The sequence below is a fragment of the Leptosomus discolor genome, chromosome 12 (genome assembly GCF_034619465.1).
Source record: "Leptosomus discolor isolate bLepDis1 chromosome 12, bLepDis1.hap2, whole genome shotgun sequence".
In the NCBI taxonomy this organism is placed as follows: domain Eukaryota; kingdom Metazoa; phylum Chordata; class Aves; order Leptosomiformes; family Leptosomidae; genus Leptosomus; species Leptosomus discolor.
In genome coordinates this window covers 591,326-608,901 of record NC_141402.1, presented here as the reverse complement: position 1 = coordinate 608,901, position 17,576 = coordinate 591,326, and the positions used below count along the sequence as shown (strand labels likewise).

Genomic DNA, 17,576 nt, shown 5'->3' with positions numbered 1-17,576 from the left:
CTTCGGTCCAGCAAGTGGGTTTCACGCCTGTGTGTGGTTTCCAGGGCATGGCAGGAAAGTGTCTCCCTGAAGGAGCTGCAGCGCAGGGGCGTCTGCTTGCTGAAACTCCAAGCTGCCAGCCAGAGGACTGGCCTCTACGGACGGCTGCTCGTGACCTTTCAGCCTAGAAAGTGCGATTCAGACGCCGAGCTGCCCTATAACAGCTTCGGGCCTGGTAAGTGATGTTCCTGTCGGTGCAAAGTAGGTGAAGTAAGAGATAACCAGACTCTTCTTCCTGACATCTTTCTAATGGGATATTCGCAAAGGCTGAGCAACTGATGCAAAAAATGAGGGGTGAAAATGTGATGGCTGCAGGATGAATCTAGAGAAAAACAGCCTCTTGCTGTCGCCTTGTTGCGGACGTGTGTGTTGCACCAGGCAATAGTGCCCGTCATCCAAGTGCTGGCTTTCCTCCCCCTGAATCAACAAAAACAAAGCCCTGGTCTCTTGTCCTCAAAGATTTCGTGGCATTCCTGGTACAAGCCAAAGTGTCCATGCTTATGTCTTGCGGTAGGCAGGGAGCTTTGGTTGCTGGTCTCCCCAAAAGAGCTGCGTTTCAAAATGTCTGTCCCCCTCACACTCGCTCTTCAAACTTGTCCCTGCAGGGGACATCGTGGGCCTTTACGACTCCGCTGGCCAGGCTGATCCGCTCTCCACCGGCATCGTCACACGCGTCACCTCCAGAGCAGTGACCGTTGCCTTTGAGGAGTCCCAGGGCGACGTGCTGAGCTTGGACCGGGAGGGCTCCTACCGCCTGCTCAAACTGGCCAACGACGTCACCTACCGGAGGCTGACAAAGTAAGGGCCACGGGGCGCGGCAGCCCGCTGGGAATTGCCCAGGGTGTTCTGGAAAAGCTCTCCTGAAGCAGAGCTCGCTTTACTCCGCTTGGCTCAGTGTCTGTCCTGTCTCGTGGCTCTCACTCCTGGAGCAGCTCTGCTGGGGGGAGGCATCCCCCTGTTGGAGGCTCCTGCCTTTTTCTGCTGGCGCTGGGAGCACCCGCACCGAGCGCTCGGCTGGGTGGGTTCTGCTACAGCATCACAGCAGCCCCAGCTATCTGCCTGCTGGCTGGTGCGGTCCTGCTCTTCCCTCCGCCTCTCCCACCCCTCATCCCACGCCCAGCTACGTACTTTGGTCCCGTGTTGTGTCGCCTCTGGTACTCACTGGGCTCTGTGTAGAGCCTTTTCCATCCTGGCAGGAGAAGTGGCCTCTCTTTGCTGAATTCGTGGGCAGAAGAGGCTCAGCACAGCGTCTGACTGTCAGACTGGGGTAACAGGGAGAAGCGGCGGTCTGGTCGGCGTGAGGGACGTGTGTGTGAGGGCTGGGGGGTGCAGCAGTGACATAGGATTAGTCTGCTGAGGAATAACGTTTTCCAGCTTTGGGAGAGTTGGGTCTGTGCCCACAGAGTTCTGTCACTGGGTGCTAAGGTGCCCGGGGATCTGAAGGAGTTCGTGCCATACCTGTAACCTGGCTCTTTTCTTCCTTGACAGAGCTTTGACTGCACTAAAGCAGTATCACGGTGGCCCAGCCTCTGATCTGATTGACGTCCTCTTCTTTTCTTCTGAGCCCAGCGCATTCAGTGAAACAAGTAAGGCTGCTTCTTTATCAGGTCTTGTACCAGACTGATGGCAGGTGCTGGACTGATCTTTCTAGAGAAGTTTTCCACACCCCGAGGGTCAGAGCCCCTGGCCTTTCACAGCCAAGCACGCGCACCGAGGCTGCTGCTGCTGCTTTCAGTCTGCCTGGGTACGTGAAGCGGAGTTACGCAGGCGGAGAGCTCTGCTGGGTGGGCTGGTGAGAGCAGCGGTGGTGCTGCTCTCATGCCGGTTTTAGCAGATAAGAGGGTTATTGTGGGGAAAGGAGGGAGCGAAATCTTCACCCTCCAGAGCAATCAGCGAAGCCTGAAGTTCCCTACCCACAGGACAGGGGCCCTGCGCTCTGTCCCTGCCCAGGTAGGAGGGTGCTCAGCTCTTCGGGCGCCACGTCAGGCAGAGGCAAAGAGCCTCAGAGAGGAGCAGGCATTTCCCACACCCGGCTGCCGTCACTCCTCTTCCAGTCCTCCGAGGCCTGTCTCTGGGGCTGACCAGCTGAGAAGGGCGCTTGTGGTCTCCCTGTTTGAGACCCGTTCTTCGAAATTGCCCGTGGGAACACAAGGAACTCTGATCTTTGTGGAGCTCTTGTCCGCACCAGACATGCAGCCTGCTTTGCTCTGGGAAAGACCCGAGTACTGGGGGTGAGTGACCAGTGGTGTTGCAGCTGGCAGCATCGCACACTTACTGGTTTATGGGTCGCTGGGCACACTTTGCTCGTGTAAAGATGAGAGGGAGTGTTCAGTTAGCTCATCCTCACTTTTCTCAGAGCCTACCAAGTAAAGCTGAATTCTGGCATAAAACAGGCAGGATTTGTGCTGGGGGAATTTGTTTGCACACGTTCATGAGTCTGAAATTCAATTTAGTTTACGAGGCATTTCTTATTAGCTTCCTGCCCCAGTGCCATCCATAAACTTCAGAGATCAGAAACTGCCAGCGCTGCTTCTATATTGACAATGCAATAACTGCCTTCACGGGAGTTAAGTGACTGCGGAACTACTGCAGTTTGGAACGGCACGGGAACGCTTGTATTTTTATTTTTACAGCCTTCTGATTGCGTTCAGCCAAGTTGGAGATGTGCAGGCTGCTCTGGTTTCATCAGATACTTAAAACCTCACAACTTGGTTTTACCAACAGCTGTCAGAAAAATCGCGTACAAGTAGAATCCCCTTTTACCTGGATCTTTTGTGATGTGAGCCCGCGGAAAAAACGGAAGCTGAAATTACGCAGCTTACCCTTTCAGAGAAACCCTGGGGGAACCAAAGCCTCCGATCAGCAGAATGTCCGAGTGCTCGGCGGCTGCTGACGAGTGTTATCCCTTGACGGGAGGGAAATGTCATCCGGGCTGCCACGGTCAGGGAGCCAAGGCAGAGGGTGGGTTCAGCTCCTCGCAGGGTGGGGCCGGCAGCCTGTGCCTGAGCCGCGCGGAGCGCCCAGCTCTCCCCTCTCCGCCGTGCCACGGGGGACGCCCTCCGTCCCCCCCTGGTTCCGTGCTGGCCAGGGCTCTGCTGGGTTCCCTCCCCACCACCGCAGCCGGCGCTCTGTGCTGGCTGTGGCAGCTTTCCCCTCGCGTCCGTTGCTGCGTTTGGTTGTCCACAGTGGTTCACCCCTTCCACGGAGACACTCGCGTTCCCCGGCAGCGCACCTTCAGGCTGGGCTTCCCACACACACCACATAGCAAGGCCGAAGAATGAACGTTCGTGTGAGTCGTCCCTCTGTAGTTGTGAGCCCTGAGCTTAGTCTGAGTCAAACCTCTTAGCCTTTTGGCCGCCTAGGGACTAGGTGCCCTCAGGTTTTTAATGTTAGATAAAAGACATACATTTTAATGAACCGACTTTCTTAGCAGCTTCAACTCTGCTTTTTCCCTCGTGGCAGCAGAACTGCCTCTCTAGTGAAGAAAAGTTCATTTTCCCCAGATTGCTCAGATGTGCCAAACTGAGCAGAGAGATGAATTTTTACGTCTCCCCAGCCCTGAGAGCGCGGGTTGGTAGGAACATTCAGGCGCGTTAGACAGACAGAGGAGATGCAATGTGAGAAGGCAGCGCATCACCTGAGAGCAGCCGCGTGCTCTGGCAGGGTGGCAAGGCCTTCCCTTTACCTCCTCGCTTCATAGCCCCTTTCTCCCCAACTAGAAAGATGTTATTCCAGCCAGGGATTAAATAGTAATGACTCTAACTTTAAATGGGTCCTGCAAGGTGCCTTGAACTGCCAGCGTCTGCTGAGCTGACGGGGAGGGCGCTCAGCAGCTGGCTGGATAAGTCCTGTCTCTTACGCTTACGTGATGGCACCTGCAGTGCCCCAGGTGTCCCGTTCACCTCAGGACACAGGGACGTGTCTCTGCAAATGGTATAAAAACTCGCCGGTGCGTGGACTGTCTGCCAAAGGCAGCGAGTGTTTCCCAAGGGCATGCTCTGACACGGAGGGACAGAGAAACCTCACAGCATTTCAGGCGACGTCACACAGCGTCTCCTTTCGTGTCCAAGCCCCTCTCAGCCTGGTTTCTTAGGGAGGTGCCCGTCAGAAGTCTCAGAGTTACTACGTTCTGTGCGCCTCGTAAAACCGGCTGTCTGGACACACGTCTGTGTTAAGGCCGTTCCAGGACACAGGATAAGCTCCACTTCAATCCCAGAAAGCCGGGGGTAGGAGTGAGACCATATAAACACCCGCTCAGAGAAAGAGCTAGCGGTGGTGCTTGTGCAGGAGAGGAAGAGGAGGGCCCAGAGCAGATGGGATCCATACCTACGGGGGGAACGTTTGTCACTGTCCTCTGTACAAACAGCGGGAACCAAATTACAAGGAGATCGAGAAGCAGAAGGGCCAGAGGAGATCACAAGTGCCCAGCTCGATGCCTGGATGTTCAAGGGTGTCCTGCCAGGGGCAAAAGAGGGTCCAGCAAGTCGTACGTGCAGCAGCAGCATCCTGAATCTAACAGAGCGCGGGGAAAAAACCAGAAGCCTCATTTTTCAAGCAGGGAAGTCTTGGGGCTTTTAGGTGGGTTCCGATACCATCGTGCATTTTCCTAAAGCGTGTAGGGGCTTGATGTCAAATTGATCAGGAACTGGCCGGCAGGTCCAGGTGTGAACTGAGAGGGCACCAGGTAGCCAGCAAGTCTGTGCCAGCCTCGTGTCCTCCAGAGCGCGGCTGCAGCAGCCGGGTGCAGCACTCGGTGCGGGGCCGCGACGCAGAGCGCTCACCAGCACCGCCGAAGGGCGCGACAGAACCTCCCAGTTCCCCCCTCTGCTCCCCTGGTGCTTTCTGCTGGGGGCTGTCTCCCAACACGGAGCCTCGCGACCTGGAGGGAGAAGGGAAAAACATCTGTTTGGGTTTCTTATTTCCCAAAAGGGGGGTTATCCAGGGTCTCTTTAGGGCATACCCAATAGGGCTACATGAGCCTCGTGGCCTGTCTGGTGAGTACCTTCTAGTGGCTTATTTTTGCTGGGCTGTGATCTTCTCACGACTGGGTGGTGGCTGTTTGGGTTATCTCGGGAGAGCAGGCTGCCCAGCGCTGTGCCGGGAGGATCTGTATTAAAGCTGGTGTCATCCCAGGAGGATTCCTGAACCCAGCCACCGACCGATGAGCTTGACAGGAGCCTGATAAAACCAGTAGGAACAGTGTTTTGAAGTAGTTAGTGCCCGCTGGCACCTGACCAGCGCTTGACACCGGCTTGCTAAAACCCATCAGTGTACACAGAAGGGTGACAGTGACAAAGGCAGTTGGTGCCCTTTTGCCCAGCTCCTGCTGCCTGGCAGAGTTGCTGCTGCTGGGCTAATTCCCACCCAGCTCTTTCCCACAGCGTCGGGATCCCTCCCAGCAGTAGGGGGTACAGGCATGACTCCCACTGGAACAATGTCCTGGGAGCACGTTTTTGGGAGTGGGCTCGTGTAAGACGGTTATCAGTAATTCAGGAAAAAAAAAAAGTCAGACTTTTGACCCTAAGAAGCCTGAAATTAGCTTGTACCGACCTCCTCACCCCGTGGTCTTTACGGGCACCAGGAAATCTCACCTCACAGCCGGGGGGTTCTCGCGCCATCGCTGCTGCAAGGTGCTGGGGTTGTCCCTCAGGGTCTGGCCAGGAGCGCGTTTGGGCTCAGGGTTGAGCAGGGCCAGCCCCGATCAGCGTTTTGGGGACTGGACTGTGAGGGACAGCCAGGGGCTTCGGGTTTGGTGCGGAAGGCTGGTGGCTCCCATCGGCTGTGAGCGGCAGGGGTGTGCTGGAGGCGGTCTCCTACAAAGGGCGTAGCTGCAGCGCTGCTGGAGTCACGCAGAGTGTCAGTGCGCTCTCACAAGGCCGCAGCGCTGGCAGGGCCAGAAGGGTTGTGTTTGCTGCCGTCTGCACTGAAGCTGTGCTTTTCGTCTCTCCTCCTGAGCTGCTGGGCTTGTGCACAGGTTGGGGCGTTACCTGTAGCACTGGGCATCAAAGGCCAAGTCCTTTCAAAAACGCAGCTCAGGATAGATATCCTTGGCGTAACACAGAAACACAGGACAAAATGACCTACGGAGCAGTCGAAAGGAGCGTACGAAGGGCTCACCAGTGAGCAGACGAGCAGCTAGGTATGGGACTGGTCCCCACCACAGAGCATTTCCAACCCTTACCTTGCTGCCTCCGGAAAGGTACCAAGTGGGAGAATAAGCTTTCTAAAAGGCAAACTCTGAACTGAACAGGATTTCTGCTCTTGTCAGGCTCTCTGGGAGGCAAAATCCAGAAGCCCGTCCATAAGAAACGCTCTGCCTGGCGCTCTGCCGCTTTAACCTGCACTCGTGGCCCAGAGGCATTTAGAGCTTTGGCTCCAGAAATCCTTCCCTGCTCCCAGCTGCCGGGCACAGGGAGCCCTGCACCCGTACGGGGTGCGGGATGTGCGGAGAGGCTGTGCTTGCCAGCAGAGGCCAGCATTGCTCTGCGTCCTGCGTGGACACATTCCCTTTTCTTTCCGAAATGAGGTTATGCTCTATGGCAGGCATAACCCTGGGCAGATCTCTAGTAACTACCAGCTCTCTCCTGTAGTCCTGGTCTGGAAAAAGCGAGGGGGTGTTCATCGCTGTGCCCAGACACTGGCTGCCACGGTCACGTGGAGTGCGAAAGGCAGGGCTTATGTCTAATTCTGCCTGTTGCTGTAAAAAGACATTTGAACGGAGAAAGAAGGAAGAAGAAAAAGCCTGGTTGAAAGGCAGGGGTGTCCCCAGTACAGCTGACCCAGCGGGCAGAGCACAGGGGAAGCACCAGGGATTTTTAGGAAAACTTCCTCGGCTTCGTCGCACAACTCCAGCGCGTGTGACAGGTCACTTGCAAAAAATCTTAAATGCTCCTCGTCCCCCTGCCGTGTGGGGCCTCCTGCCGTCCCAGGGGTGTGAAGAGGCCCTCAGATCTATGGGGACAGCTAAGCAGCGCAGACGGCTCAGCTGCCAAATACTTCATAGGGAGAGCAGGGAAAGCTCCTTGTTTCAGGCGTCATCACCCACCTGGATTTTGTCCAACAGCGTTGGTCTGCAGTTAGGTTGTTCTGTAGGGGGCCTGGTCCAGTTTGCTCTTGGTGCCCGTACGCACCGATGGCGAGGAAGGTACTTTGGAAGGTACATTTTGAAGGGAGAGGCCTCCAGCCCTGGAGAACTTGAGCTCTTCCTCCCAGGAGGGACTGTTCCCATCCGTGTTTGGTGCAGAGACCCCTTTCCTGTGCTTGAGCACCACCCTCCAGCCCACTTCTTCACCTGAACTGCTGCACCGCGCGGAAGAGCGTCTCGGTTCCTGGAAGTGTGGTTGGAGGACTAACCTTGATGGCCAAGGTGATTTTTTATCAGTGCTGCACTCCTAAATCAAGTCGATTCCCTGACCACCAGCAAGACCCACCCCTGCCAGGCCCGAGGATGCAGATGTGCCTTCATCCTCCCCAGGGCCTGCGGCGGGGGGCTGAGGTGGGCAGCCACGGGCAGAGCAGGAGGCAGCAATGCAGAGCTGAGGCCACAGGGCTGGAGCTGGGTTAACTGGTGTCTGCTGGGAGCATCGGGGCGAGTCCTAAATCGATTGCTAATAAAGAGCTGTTGGGCCAGCCCTGCTGGCAGGGATGACCTGTATTTCTTCAGGTGAGCCTGCTTAGAGCCCAGCTGGCAGATGGGGAAGAGTTTAGGGGAGCCACAGCACCCCTTAAAAGGCTCTGCCCTCCTCCTCACCACTGGTGTGCCCAGCCCGGGAGAGGCGCGTTTCCCAGCCTGCCCACACAGCAGCTTTCGGCATTAAAAGGGAAGAGGGTGTGCGTGCGTGTGGAGAAGCCTGTTGCTGATCTCATTCCTTGAGCAAGGAAGCATCAATGACTCCTACGTCCCGGCTGTTCCTCGTTGTGGGAAATGCCTTTCAGTTTTTTCAGCTCTTTTCCCCAGCCCATGGGATGCTTCCTGGTCTTCTCGTAGTCATGAGCACACTAACTCCAAAATTGCGTGTAAAGCAAGAGGCAGGTTGACAGGGAAAAGCACCATTGGCCCCGTTTCTCTCTTCCTCATCAGGCATCTCTTTAACAAGTGTTATTTAACCCGTATTTAGTTGTGCTGCCTCAAAAGTCAGTGCCAGGTTACACGGGGCTGCCCACAAGTTAACCTGCCTAAATCCAGAAGAAACTTTCATACTTTTAATCAAGCCCTTAATGCAAAGATAGCGATAAAACACATGATGCCCAGCAGGGAACGATGCCCAGAGATTTGTCTTACATAAGCTTTTGTGGGAACATTATTTTTGGTAAACCTCAGTGTAATGAGTCATCGTCATCTCTGCTGTAATTAATTTCCATAATGAACAAGGAGATTAGCAGCAGGATTATGGGGGATGAGAATATAAATGGGGGTTCAAATTAGATAAATCTGGGAGGTAAAAAGCAGCTTGTGAGAATTCAGTCTTCTGCAGTGAAACCATGTCTCTTGTCATGCAATTTGCATATTCTTTTCTCTTTTTCCCCCTTTCTGATCATTAAAGCCCAAACTAATTTTAGTTTTCATCATTTGTATTGCCAGTTGGTATCTTTTTCCTGCCTTCCTTCTCAGTCACTGTTGAACAATACAGCACTGCTCTTTTCTGCTCACAGACGCTGTAGTTTTTTCTGCTGCTTTTTCACTAGTGCTTTGTTGGGTTTGTTAGCTGGAACGGGAGCAATTTGTTTGCAAGATCAGCTGCTTCCTTCCCTCTTTTTGTTGAGGGCTTACCGAATACGCTGGCTCACCCCGAGCACCCTGCACACCCAGGAGATCCTCAATGTTTGATGTTAGAGCAAGTAAATGCCTCTTTAAATGCAGAAAAGCGTCAATGCAGACTCGCTGCGTTTGCAACTGACTGCTTGCTCCTTCTGAAATGTAGCGGGGCAGGAGAGAGGAGGGGAAGACACAGCTGCAGGATGGGTAGCCTGTTCTTCTGAAAGCAGAAGCATCTTTTACCAGTCAGGGCTCTTTTAGCCACCTAGGTGGTGCACAGTGTACCTTCCTCCCCAGGAAGGTTGTTCTCATTATCAAATCGATTTGGGCCAGCTACCGAGAGCTTCTTATTTGTATTCATGGGTTTGCGCTGCTCAGCAAGCACCCAGGTTCAGGCTGAGGTCCAAGTGACTCTCCTGCTGTCTCCCCAGAGCCTCCAAAGCTTTACAACGACTCACTGGATGCATCGCAGAGGGAGGCCGTCTCCTTCTCGCTGGCGCAGAGGGAGCTTGCCATCGTCCATGGGCCACCGGGCACAGGGAAGACCACCACGCTGGTAGAGATCATCTTGCAAGCTGTACAGCAGGGCCTGAAAGTGAGTATCAGCGGCAGGACCGTAATGGCAGTGATCACCTTGGTTTATTTTGCAAACTCATGGGGCTCCACGGCAGCTGGAGCCGGTCCAGTAGCAGCTGTGCCACACTGCAGTCTGGCTCGGCTTGCAAGGACCAGGGAGTTCCTCCTGTCAGCTAAAATTTGGTGCAAATAGAGGCTTCAAAGCTCAGGTTTGCTGTTTATTAAAGACCCTGCACTAGTGCTTCAAAGCAAGGTGGGAATTGCCTTTGGTGTCTGGAGGCTGGGAGGTGTCAGTGGTTTGTCCCCCGTGGATACACGTTGGTCTCGGTCTCTGCAGAGCCTCTTCCTGCTCGGACACTGGCCCCAGGGTTCTGCTGTCCTCGGCAGCAACGAGCGCTCCGTTTCTCCCCTCGCAGGTCCTCTGTTGTGCACCGTCCAACGTGGCCGTGGATAACCTGGTGGAAAGGCTGGCCGGCTACAGAGCCCCCATCCTGCGGCTTGGGCACCCTGCTCGCCTGCTGGAGCCCATCCAGCAGCATTCCCTGGACGCAGTCTTGGCCCATGGCGACAACGCCCAGATAGTGGCGGATATCAGGAAGGACATCGACCAGGCCTTTGTACGTGCCCCCGCGACGCGCCCCCTGCGGGTTACCTGCGCGCCAGCTCGCTAGGTTAGCAGGGCCTGGTCTGCTGGCCAGGCAAGCTGCTCCGTCTCTAAAACTAAGGAACTTCTTGGATGCTTGTAGAAAAGGCAGTCACTACAGCCAGGCGCTCTGGGTTGCTCCAAGAATCAGTGGCTAGAGGCAAGTCACAGCGACTAGTCCTGACCCGAGCTGCACAGCCAGCCTGCACCCTGGTTGAACCTGGTGTTCGTGGGCCCAGGGCACCGTGAGCCCAGTGATGCTCCCAGTCTGGCTCTTACTGTGTACAGGCAGGGGTAGAATGTGGGCGTGAGCCTCTCTTTGGGGTCAGTCAGTGGTAGAAAAGCCACATCAAGGGAGAAGAAAAGAAAACAGCATAGTGCAGGGGGCTGACAGTGACAGCTGGAGATGCACGTGTCCTGGATTAGTCCCATTCACTCCGATTGGGAGACATTCAGCCTGGCCCTGGAAGAGAGGAACTGGGGTGCAAATCTGGCAATTTTGGAGGTGGGGAGGCTTCCAGCCTGACAAGGGATCTCACAGAGAGCCTCTCTACCAGGGGCTGCCTGAGCCTCCTCGGTCACCCGCCACCAGTGCCCATCTTCATCTGCTGGAGGAAGAGCTGAGGACAGAACTCCTCCTGCCCAAATTCCTCATTGAAGTGGCAAAAATCAGTCATTACTGCTGCGTGGGGAGATGCTGCAGTGCCCTGCTCTCCAGACTATCTGTCTGGCATTGTTCATGCAATCCTCTTCACCAGAGCGCGAGAGAAACAGTCACATCATTAATTCACTTCCTAACGAGATGTCTGGCTGTCCTGACACTCCCTCCCACTCTCAGCCACCTCAAGTAGAAAGCAGAGTACACTATAAAAATGCATCCTTAATTTCTTCTTTCACAACCTAATTTTCCTAAACTTAATTTACAAAGTAGCTCTTGTAGTCGAGATGATAGGTTTTGATACCAATTAGATTTTTTTTTTCCCCCTCCCCCTTCTGGTGGCAGCATTGTCCAGAAGCCATTTTGCAGATGCAGTCAGGTCCAGAGAGAGTCTGTCTCAACCAGAGATGCAGGAGGGCATCTCCACACCCCTGCCCACGTGTCACCCTGGCCCAAGCGTCAGGAAGGCGCCGCACGTTTGCTCTTCGCAGCGATGCCGACCAAGACGGCTTTCAGCTCCCTGAGCATCAACCTGCAGCACCCCTGTGGCAGCAGCTTTCCCAAAGGGGCTCGTGCCTCTCCCAGTGTTCGGGGCTGGGGCTGTCACTGGGCGGACAGGTTGTTCTTGCACACGGTGCAGGGGAAGGAGAGGGCACCTGAGGGTGGGTGGAGTTGTGCTTGTGGCCGAGAGGCAGGTTCGTGAGGGGTGTTCTTACCTGCTGGGATGGAGAGCTGTTTGTCATCACAGCTCCGAGCCTTTTTTTACTTCTTAATTTATTTCTCATCTTTCTTACTAGTGGTTAGTTTTCCCTTTCCTCTCCTTGGGAGGCACTTTGAAAGGCAGGAGGAGGTGTGTGTGTGTGTGTCCCCGCTGACTTTCCATAGAGGAAGGGAAAACAGGGAGAAGGCAGAGCCTTCAGCATTAAGGTCCCTGTCTTCCTCCCTAGAGCCAGGGGTACGTGGTGATGGGGGTTAGGGACTGGCCACCAAGGTTGTTCTGCCCTGAAATACCCGACGAAACCCCAAGCAGTGACACGCTGCTGCAGTTCAGCTTGCCTAGCAGTGCTTTGAGCCGCCCGTGATCAGGCCTTTCGCAGAAGATGGCCCTGACTCCTCAGCATCTCCTCCTCTCTCTGGGCTGCAGAGAGCTCACCTCTGAGGTCCTGGCCCACCTTTCCCTCATCCTGCCTCAGTTTCTCCCCTGCAGTGTCCCCTACGTGCCCCTGTAATAATTTCTTCCTTTGTCCACTCCACATTTTGGCTCTTGTCACTCCTTTCCTTCACCACTACCCCCAACTACAGGAGAACTCACAATATAAATGAAACCCCCTACACTCTTTGCACATTTTCTACCCCATTACATCTCCTTCCCTCACCTGTTCAGGCTCCAAGCTGTCCAGTACATCAGCTTCAAGATACTCTTTGCACCAACAAGGGGGCAGTCCTGCAGTACCTGAGCCAGAAAGGCAGCGCAGCCCGGTGGTGTTAGCAGGGTCCACCAGCAGCCCAGGTCACAGACGGGTCCAGAGTGGTGAGGCAGGCCTGCAGCCAACCCAGTAAGGAAGCCAGGCCCAGGATTCAAACCCTATAGCTCAAAAAAGGAGCAATGTCTGCCCTTAAATGCAGCTCCCAGACCAATGAGTGGGTGGGGGCCTAAATGAGTCAGATCAGGACAATTAGAGCCTGCTGGCACCCACAGAGCCCTAACGAGGGGTGAGTGGGATCCAGGCTCCCAGCATGCCAGGCACAATCCTCGGGGCTGACTGGCAGTGCTCTGTTACCTCTGGACAGAGCGCCCTGCTCCCTCAGCTGCTTTCAGAGCTGAGAGTCAGTCGGATGTTTGGGTTTTAGTGTCACCAGCCAACCTCAGAGAACAGTTGCTGTTGATAGTTCACTAACCAGATCTTTTTTGCAGAACAGCCATTAAACTCAGCCCTGCTGGCACCACCAGTTTGCTCTAATCTGCCTCTGTTTCTAGCAGAGGGAAAGTCAATGCTAATCTGCTTTGTCCCTTCAGCTCAATACCAGGACTGGCGCCCACCCTGTCCTTTTAGTTCAAGCCAAGGAAAAGATGCCCGTGTGATCACGTTATCTGCCTGTGATCCCTCCCCTGCAACTTCTGAGCCCAGCAGCCGGTTTTGACTACACTTGGCAGACATGTAGAGGTTTCACGGGTACGAAATACCTACAGGTCTGACCAAAACAGGTGGCTGAGTAGAGGAGCGAGACACACGGATGTCTTTCCTAGGAAAAGGGCTGCAGTATGAGCTGAACCATGTTAGATGCTGGAGAATCCATCCATACAGAAGGTGACTGTAGGAACCACCAGGTCTTACTGGTTTGGCCGCTTATAAAAGCTTCTGTCTGCAACCTTTCCAGCTTTCTCAAGTCATCAGCCTTACCTCCAAGGAAATAACCCAAATTTCCATCTGAGGGTGTGGGTGGCTTTCTCAAGGTGACTCGCAGGGAACGATAGCTTGGCTTTGTCTCGTAGCTGCTGGTCTGTGGCCGGGGAAGCACTAGCAACCAGTGGTGATGATTTGATGTGTTAGATATATTTAATTGGCATTGCTAAAAAAAGCCACGAGCCTGTCTAGATATTGCTCGAATCATTTACAGCAACTCAGAGACACCTTTTTAAAAATGCAAAGCCGCTGCTTTGGCTGGACGTGGTGCAGTCGGCCCGGGGAGCCCTCTTGCTTCAAGGTCACTTGGAGCCAGAGGATCTCTGCTTCCCCAAGCGATGGAGCAGAATAAGATGGGAAGTCCTGGTTCCTCACCCAGCAAAGGCACAAGACCCTTTCCCCATCAAGCCTGATCCCCATTATACATTACTCCCCGCTTTGTGCCCAGAGGCTGTGACTGGTGCACAGTCTCAGCCGTCAGATGGACTGGAGCACTTGACCTTCTCCCTGCTGGTCTTTGGGGCGTGGGGAGAGTAGAGGGCAGAGCGGGAAGGGCTGAACAGAGGACTGAAGGACAGGGAGTTACTCTTCAACACTTGATGCTCACAATTCAAGGCTGTCAAAATGTGCAGCCAGAGGAGTTTAAGATGGACCAACTAAGTCTGAGAACTCGCTGGCGGGACCCCGGGTGGTGGTGTTACTCCTGCTGCTCCCGGATGGTCTGATGGGCAGCGGTACTGTCATGTTGCTGCTTCATGCTCGGAGGCTGGGGTTGTATTGATACAGTTCATCTTCTGCACAGACAGAAATACTCTGGATGCTTCAAGCAGCAGATTGTGGAAGGGGCTTTCTGGCAGGAGAGGGAAGAGCAACCGAGGTTTTGTGGGGCTGGTTATGATGAGCCAGTGCATCGTGGTGGATGTAGAGAAGCCGTGCTGTACCCAGGTTCTTGGTTATCTGAGAAGCTGGACACGTCCCTAGGACTAGAGACAGTTTGGTTTATCTTGGTTTTTCTATTTTATAGGCAAAAACCAAAAAGGCTCAAGACAAGGGAGAGCGCAGCCATTTTCTCGGTGAGATTAAGGCACTGAGAAAGGAGCTGAAGGAACGAGAAGAAACTGCCATGGCGGCAGCCCTGACCCGTGCCAGTGTTGTCCTCGCCACGAATACAGGTGTGTGTCTGTTTCCTTGGCAGAATTTTACCTCACTTGCCAGGACTCCCACACACCGTGTGCCCTGCAATGCAGCGTCCTGCTGGGAGAGCACGGAGACTCGGTCTTCCTGCGCCAAGCTCCCGGGAGTTCAGTCGAGTTTGCTGCAAGCTCTCAAAGGCCTCCACAGGGGGATTCTCCCTGCTTCCACTCTGGCACGTGATGCTGTTGTTCAGCAGAGAATACGGGTCTAGAAGGGCCTGTGGTGTGAGCCAGCGTGGCCCGTCGTCGTTAGTTCTGAGCAGACGCTGAGCTTCCCGCGGGTGACCAGGCGCTGCGAGGTGTGCGATCCGCTCCTTGGTGTCCTGAGGCACAGGGAGCCTTTCCTGCTTGGATCGTTTCCACGCCTGGTCGAAGACAGCACGTTTCCGTACCCTGGTGTTCTGGTAGTTCTGTCAGTCCCCGGCGTGCTGGAAGCCACAGGGGAGGTGGGGAGCGGTGCCGGGTGTGCGCCAGGCAGCGCCTGGGGGCACGTCTGCGTCTGCAGGGAGGGAAGTCGCACCCTCGCGATCGAAGGGGGACAGAAGTGCTGGCAGTTTAGCACACGCTGAAGTGCTGTTCTAGAGCAGATGTACAATACTCCAGGGCCCACGTATGACCTTCAGATGTGATTGCTCAAGGGTTATTTGCTGAAGGGAAACATCAATAATGTCAGGGCAGAAAAAAGCCTCACGGGGCGTTCACAAGTCAGTCGTGAAGGTTAAAGGAAAGATAAATCCTTCCAGAGCAATATTTGTTGGGAACCGGCCTCTCACTCCTTTTAACTTTGCCTGAAAAGACAGGAGGAGGGAGGTTTCCCTTTTTCAGTAAAACTGGTATTTTGTGCTGACCGTTGTGCTGATGGGATGGGATTTTTCTCCCGGGGCTCTGGGGCTTGCTAGCCCCTGCGGCTGCCTGTGCAATCCTGCTTCAGCGCAAGGCGGTGGACAAACAGGGGTTTGGATTTTGTGTTTCCCTCAGTTAAGCAATCTTGGTGTTTGTCTGAAACCACGGAGTTTGATGGGAATTATTATTTCCGTAAGCCAAGCTGCTCTGTTGCTAGGTGCAGCAGAGAGAGAATTTAATCATGGCAACACACAGGGACACCAGTGACCTTTAGTTAATGGGAGTTCGATAAACTCAAGTCAAGCTGCAAGGCTGTAAGGGAAGAAAACCATCTGCATGGCTGCATGCCACGTTGGTGCAGTCTTTTTTAGATAGAGGGAACCTTTCTGCTTAGTTCTTTTCCTTCCGCCTTCAGCATGACGAAATTGCAAAAGTCGAGTTCAAGCTACACGCCCCTTGTTACCAGGGTTGATTCATGTAGGCTGGGAAAGCGTTTGTTAAAGGAAGACGTGGTGTCTCAGTCGAGAAACTGTGACATCTGAACCGATGCAAAGCTGTAGAGGCAGCAGGATTTACAGTGGCAAAGTAAATCACCCCTAACGGGAGCTGCTTTCGGAGCTACGCTGCGATAGCACAGGAGCTTTTGAAAAAACATTTCTGTGAACGCTGTGGATAGAAATCGCCCTGTCTGGCATGGTGGCTTCTTAACCCTCCTCTCCTCCTTTTGCATCCCTTTTTCTTACGAATTGCAGAGATATTTTGGTGCCTCTGAAATTCACGGTTCTGCTCAGCGTGCAGATCACCATCGGTTCACGGCTGAATTACAGCAGGACGCGTGTGAGGGTCGTTGGGCTGACGTTACAGCCCTTGCTGTGGTTGTCTGACTACAGTCTCCTGGGCTTTCCCTTCTCCTGCTGCCGTGGGGAAGGGCAGAGCAGCCCAGCCGGGGCCAGCAGAGTCCCCACTGATCTTTCCCTCTTGGGGTGTCCCTCGGCGCGTCAGCCAAGGCGAGTCTCAAGCCCGTCAGCCTTTCGGTTTTGGTTTTGTTTGCATCTGAGGGCAGAAGGAAAGTGGGTGTTCATTAGTCCTTTTGCTCTGCTCCTGCTCTGGGTGAAGTATTCGAGCATATTGTTCTGTTTGTCGTTTCACTGTTGTTTTCAAAGATACTTGGAAGCTTTCAGGCCCAGATGCCAGGGCAGAAAAGGACAAGCAGAAACTGGCAAAACCAATTCTGACGTATACCTGTGAACGTATACGGATTTGGCACGGCCTACAGAGCTGAATTTCTAGGTCTCTGTGAAGAAACGTGATTTTACCTGCCTCCCTCAATCACAATTCAAGCACGTGGGGTTCGTTTCAAACCCAGCCTGCTTGCTCTGCTGTGCCTCCCTGCTGAGCTGCGCCCCTTCTCTTTGAATCAGGCGCTTCCTCCGATGGCCCACTGAAGCTGCTTCCCGAAAACCACTTTGATCTCGTGGTGATAGACGAGTGTGCTCAGGCCCTGGAAGCCAGTTGCTGGATACCTCTGCTGAAGGCTCCGAAGTGCATCCTGGCCGGGGATCACAAGCAGCTTCCCCCCACCATCATCTCTCACAAGTAAGGAGCCGTTTGCCGTCCCGGGTCCTGCTGTGATTTAGGCAGCCACATGCGCTGAACGCCTCGAGTGTCAAAGCATTTCGTTGATGTGGGTTGTTTATTGGTGACCCCCATGAGCTGGGCTGGGTCACGCTGCCAGAGTTGCGTCAGACCTGTTTTACTGGTGGCTGCCGCTTAAAGTTTGGTGCGGCTCCGTCTGAGCAGGCTTTCTTACCTGCTGCCGACCGAGGGAGGCACCTGACAGCAAAGCGCGTGCCGTCAGCATGGCCCTCGAGAGTCGCCTTTTGTGCCCGTGAGGGCCTGCTGGGCAACCGCTCCAGGGCTGGCGAGGGTCTTGGGTTTGCAGGCAGGGAGAGCACTCGGAGAGGCAGCCTTTGGCCCCGCTCCGGGGCTGCCAGGAGTTCTCAGAGGGCTGTGCACCTTGCCTGCAAGGCTCTCATCCGCGCGGGAGCAGTGACGTGACTGCAGGAGTCCCCGCCTTGGATCGAGTTTTGTAGGAGCAACCTTGGTAGAGCTGCTGCAGCAAACCTCAGAGGCGGAAGGTGATTCTGTACCCGCTGCTGGCCCTGTGCAGCGGGAATACTTGCTCAGAGCGTGGCAGGGAGCTGCCTGCCTTCGAAACACAGCTGCGCTCGGGTCAGGAGCGTGATCCAGCAGCTGGAGTCCCCGCCTTCTCCGAGGTGCCTTCTGCCCTTGTCCCACGTTGGCGCAGCAGCCGTGTGCCCACAGGGGAGAGGATCCTCTGCGGGAAAAGCAAGGCAGACAGGGAGGGCGAGCGCAGCGAGGCAGGAGGAACGGGCAGAAACTCGTGCCGAACCGTGTTTCGGGGAGATCTGCCACCCTGGGCGTGTCAGAGGCAGCTCTGCAG

General features: G+C 54.7%; 1 protein-coding gene across 1 annotated transcript in view; it reads left to right on the top strand.

The window, feature by feature from the left end:
* Window positions 1–17,576, top strand: part of IGHMBP2 (immunoglobulin mu DNA binding protein 2) — a 42,417-nt gene that overhangs the window by 1,185 nt on the left and 23,656 nt on the right. The window contains exons 2-8 of the mRNA XM_086472067.1: window positions 45–214; window positions 645–837; window positions 1,528–1,625; window positions 9,226–9,389; window positions 9,787–9,987; window positions 14,101–14,248; window positions 16,534–16,708. Of these exons, the coding sequence (XP_086328193.1) occupies window positions 45–214; window positions 645–837; window positions 1,528–1,625; window positions 9,226–9,389; window positions 9,787–9,987; window positions 14,101–14,248; window positions 16,534–16,708 (1,149 nt within the window). The remainder of the gene's footprint in view (window positions 1–44; window positions 215–644; window positions 838–1,527; window positions 1,626–9,225; window positions 9,390–9,786; window positions 9,988–14,100; window positions 14,249–16,533; window positions 16,709–17,576) is intronic.